The 5,264-nt window shown below is 43.9% G+C and overlaps 1 protein-coding gene across 1 annotated transcript; it reads left to right on the top strand.

The window, feature by feature from the left end:
• The first annotated feature begins 340 nt into the window (after positions 1 to 340).
• Positions 341 to 3,634, top strand: nfkbiab (nuclear factor of kappa light polypeptide gene enhancer in B-cells inhibitor, alpha b). The gene is made up of 6 exons (XM_066694120.1): positions 341 to 637; positions 1,566 to 1,671; positions 1,857 to 2,064; positions 2,310 to 2,398; positions 2,650 to 2,904; positions 3,058 to 3,634. The coding sequence occupies exons 1-6, from the start codon at positions 390 to 392 to the stop codon at positions 3,088 to 3,090; spliced, it is 939 nt and encodes a 312-aa protein (XP_066550217.1). The 5' UTR covers positions 341 to 389; the 3' UTR covers positions 3,091 to 3,634.
• The last annotated feature ends 1,630 nt before the right edge of the window (positions 3,635 to 5,264 follow it).

The following is a 5,264-nucleotide window of genomic DNA, read 5'->3' on the forward strand; positions in this document are numbered from 1 at the left end:
ACATATGCAGGTTTATAACTGTAATCAAATACAGCACTGTTCATAAAGTCAATCCCCTCATGTTCGTATTGATCATTGAAAATGAATAATTAGAAATGAGAATTAAACCTATCAGCTTTCTCACTCCACTTCAAGATCCATTCTCAATAAAAACGGCTATATACGGCGGGGACTTTGCCATTAAATGTAGACTGGGGTTGCATTAGTAGGAAACTACAGGTTCTCATTTTTACTAGCCTTCGTGCGGGGGTTTTGCTGTCGAGTTTCCCTCGCTCGCGGAAATCCCCGCGCAAGCCCCGCCCAGCGGCGCTATATAGAGGCGCGGCGGCGCAGGACGGACACTGCAGCTGCTCTGCTCACAGCCCTGCGGACCACGGCGCTGCACCGACATGGATACCTATCCTACTGTGAACGGTACCCGGGGGGATTATAACATGGGAGACCGGGATTCAAAGCTTGGAAAACAAGTGCCCTGCGTGGAGGACAGGCTGGACAGTGGCGTGGATTCCCTGAAGGAGGACGAGTATCAGTGCATGGTGCTGGAAATGGAGAACATGGACCTGACCCGAGCCGAGCCCGTGCGCAGGGACGACAACTGCGAGCCCTGGAAACTGCAAGTGACCGACGACGGAGACACGTACGTTTGAACTTCTGATGCTTTCACGATACGTCGGAGATCTAAAGCCCGGGGGGGGAACAAACAAAGAATCCTTTTTTTTGTGCAAAACCATTGCGCGCTGCAGCTCGGTTGTTACGTGTGGCAGACCCGTAGTGCGTCACTACCAGCTCAAACTGTAACGTCGCTGCAACGCTGTTACGCAATCTGTACAGATGCACGGCATATGTAAAAACACTTTACTAAATATTATTATTCTTCACTTTTTTTTTTCCACCAAAAAAGTGAAGAATAATATTTAGTAAATTCGTGTTTTTAGTTTTTCTTGCTGTTTGTGTAACAATTGTTGAATAGTTTGCACTATACATGTGCAAATGTTCAGTTAAAGGCAGTTCAATAGATGCACGGCATATGTTAAAAATGATACAAATATATACAAACGCAACATTTGTTAAAAATGTAATGGGCGTGCAGTGTTGTGCGCAGACGAAGCCTTTGAGAAGGGCTGTGTGTGCTGTATGTGCTGTATGTGCTGTGTGTGCTGTGTGTGCTGTATGTGCTATGTGTGCTGTGTGCTGTATGTGCTATGTGTGCTGTGTGCTATGTGTGCTGTGTGCTGTATGTGCTGTGTGTGCTGTATGTGCTATGTGTGCTGTGTGCTGTATGTGCTATGTGTGCTGTGTGCTGTGTGCTGTGTGCTGTGCGGACTCTGCGCTGGCGTCAGCTGGGCGGCGCTGGAAAGTCCCTGGCGCGCTGCCAGTACACAGGGCGCTGATAAGGCGCAAATGTGTCAAGCTGTTACAAGTGGAAATAACCAGAAAAAGCCCAGGCTTGCGAAACACCAAATTGCTCATTCGATGATTGTTCTTGGAGATTTTTTTTGACAGTGACTTTTTTACTAGTGTTGCATCTGAATTAAATCATTCTTTTCCCCCCTCTTTTAATACAGATTGCTTCACCTCGCCGTTATCCACGAGGCTACCGACTGCGCCATCCAGATTATTGAACAGTGTCGCAATGACCCCTACCTGAATGTGCAGAACAACCAGAGACAGGTAAATATTTATTTATTATACATTGCTCATATTTGTCCCAATAGAATCGCAACTAAACCCTCCCTCCACACACAAACACGCATCAAACAAAACTCGCATGCATTTAAAACACCACCAGGAAGTCCTGTATCAGACTCCTGTCCACTGATGTCACACTGATTGACCAATCTGCTCTTGTTTCTTAGACTGTGCTCCACCTGGCAGTGATCATGGAGCAGCCCCAGGTTGTGGACAAACTCCTAAAGTCTGGCTGTGATCCTCATCTTGCTGACGAGAGTGGCAACACCGCACTGCACATCGCCTGCAAACAGGGCTCCCTGCGCTGCTTTGGCGTCCTGATCCAGGGCTGTGGGCAGCACCTCTCCACCATCCTCAGCACCAACAACTACAACGGTAGGCACCAGTTCTTGGCCCTTAGCATAACTGAGGCCTTTGGGGACTCTTTCCATCCAGGCAGGTTATGCTCCTCGGTTTCTAATGCTGAATTGGAAACCAGTAATGTATTTAAGAATTGTCTTGATTTTAGTTTCTGTATGAGGCCTTGATCTTCGTTTTAGCTTAAAAGGTACTGATCCAGTTGCATTACCACTGAGGTTCTCCTGCCTGGCAATGACCAATTCTCTCCTCTTTTGTTACAGGCCACAACTGCATTCACCTGGTTTCCATCCATGGCTATCTCTCCTTGTTGGAAAGACTCATTCATCTTGGTGCTGATATTAATGCACAGGTAGGTTTCACTTCTGCCACTTTCACACTAATTGATTCCCAGATATCGAGGAGGCAAAAGCACAGGGCAGCACAGATCAGAGAGTTAATGCTTAAAGTGAAAGGATACAGTCTCGTGGACCAATGAATTGTCCAAGTTTTGTTCAGGCTCAGGCTGTTGAAAAGGCGTAGATGTAGATCCAGATACTTTAGTGTTTAGAGATCTATGCCCATGTTGCAGTCATCTAACCTGCCCTTGTCACGTTTTCACAGGAGCTGTGCAATGGCCGGACCCCTCTGCACTTGGCCGTGGACCTCCAGAACGTAGAGCTGGTGAAACTGCTCATCTCCAAAGGAGCTGATGTCAACAGCCTCAGCTATGGCGGCTACACCCCGTACCACCTGACCTACGGCCGGCAGAGCACTGAGATCAAGCAGCTGCTGTTGCCTCTGACTGCAAAAGAGCTGAGAGAGCTGCCCGACAGCGAATCCGAGGACAGCGAGGAGGAGGTCATGTCCGATGATGATGTAAGTATCTGAACTGTCCGTGCCTGCACCTACACTCATGAAATGTCTTGAAGAGTCTTTAGCATGTGGGGTCTAACCTGGACCCTTTTAGGGATGTATAGCAGTCTGAAATGTATTGGTAGCTAATATACGCTTTCTTTTCCTTTCCTCCAGTTATACGACGATATCCAGTTGGTTGGGCAGTAGTGGGCGTTCCAGAATCTCCATTGCTCTCTGGAATGGGCATGAAGCAGGAAAGTGGCAGCAGTTGGCAGGTCCCAGAATCAGTCTTGTCCAATCGCAAGTGCCAGCACAAGGCAGCGTGTTGCCAGGCTGTCGAGGGCACGGACAGGAGAGGAGGTCGAGCTGGCGAGACACGGGAATCGTGTTGGCTTAGGGATCGAGGGACACGGTGAACCCAAGAACACCACTGGGACCATGGGAAAACATGCACACCGCAGATGACCTGTCTGGTTTCTCCAAAGGACAATGAGTCCTTAATAAGCCATGATTTCACACCAACTTGTGTATCACGAGTATAACATGTATAGTGTATATAAGCAGAGATATATATATATATTTTTTGTTAATGAAATCTTGAAAACCAAAAAAAAAAAAAAGTGTATATTTGTAAATTGTTTATTTTTTTTCAAACCTGATGGAATGATGTGTAGAGTTTCATTTGTTTGGCTGATGCCTAAAATATCCAAACTAACTTGACTCCTGCAGAATAAAAAATACTCCATGTGAAGTATGTTTGATTTGCCTTCATTTATGGGTGTTGGGGTGGTAGGGGGAGAAGATGAAAAGGTTGCCCTCCGCAGTACATCTAATGTATTGTCCTTTGTCTAAAACTCTCAGGCAAAATTCACTTTTCAGTAGTTTCCTGATTAACCATATACTCTAATATTTCAAATGCTTTTCTTAGTCTAGAAACTAACCTATTCCCATTCAAGTAATCCAGCTCACTACACAACACTCCCTCTGAACTTCACTGCTTTTAAATTCTACTTTGACTATTCCTGTACAGTTATTAAAAAACACTTTAACCGAAGAACAAGTTAAAACGCGTAGAATCTCAGACAATTCTACTCGGCTTCCAAGGGCTACAGGCCACATTGTCAAACCGGATGAAAAGAAAACTGGGAGTTGAATCTGCAATGTTGCCATCAACCGGTTTTAATTTCTTTGGAAATCCCTACAGAGCAGTTCAAACTTGTACACCTGTATGTTTTAAATCCATCACATAGGAAAAAACTAGGTGTATTAACGTAATTGTGATCAAATTAAGAATTTAAAAGGAATTCAACCCCCCCCCTTTTTCCTCATTTGGAATTTCCTGAAAGGGTGGGAACATCCGCCTTCCACTACTGCACGAGCTGCATGGGAAATTTGAGCTGTACCAAAGTCCATGTGAGGAGGATCACGTAGGATATTTCCCTGGAATTATTTCACAGGGGATTCCTCACTAGATGGGGAAATAATAAATGCACATAGAGCAAAATTTCACAAAATGTCCAAGACTATGAAATCTAGTCGCTGGTTTGTTTATCTGTGAGTGAGTCACTCACAGCAAGAGCTTTTCTGAATTTCTATCTAGTTCTCAGGAACTGGCAAACTGGGCACTTCCACTTGCATCCTTAACAGCTATTTACTGAAACAAACAGTGACAACATACTCCAGTTATTCGTTAAAAAAAAATATGTATAGAAGCAAATCAATAGAAGGTATTGTAGTCTTGCAATTACAATATACAATGTATTTATTTGTTTTCATTAGATTTGAACTCCAAATACTTTGAGGTATGTTCCACTTACTCTTAATAACCCCTTTATGTATATTTGTGTTAGTTAAAACACCTCGCCCACTTGCCTTTCTTCCCAGCCACCTCCGATGTGAATTTGCATTTAAAGAAAACAATTTGGTGTTACAAAAAGTGACACTAAATTTGAACAGAAAGACAAGAAAGCTTAACACCTTCACATTTTCCAACCATGTGAACTATATTCCATTTAGGGATCAGATAAGACTAAGAACTGGTGTAGTGTAATTAGCTGTAGGACACTTTTGGATTAAGCAGAACTGTTTGACTGTGTTTCATCTTTTATTCTGTGGCAGGATCATGCATCATTAACATGGTGCAACATGAAATTAAGGTTAGTCAATTTACCCATTTTTAATGCAGGTTTCAAATACAAATTCCTTTCAGAATGATTTTCCTTTTTGACAAGAGGACTAGCTAGTGCTCCCAGTCAAAACTGCTGGTCTGAGATGAGAAAGGCAGTTTGATTGTTGCACACCCACACTGTAGAAAATTACTTTGAACTTTATAAATACCAATACAAATAGACTCTTCCCACACTGAGCAAAGCCACCACCAC

The sequence above is a fragment of the Amia ocellicauda genome, chromosome 21 (assembly GCF_036373705.1).
Source record: "Amia ocellicauda isolate fAmiCal2 chromosome 21, fAmiCal2.hap1, whole genome shotgun sequence".
Lineage (NCBI taxonomy): Eukaryota > Metazoa > Chordata > Actinopteri > Amiiformes > Amiidae > Amia > Amia ocellicauda.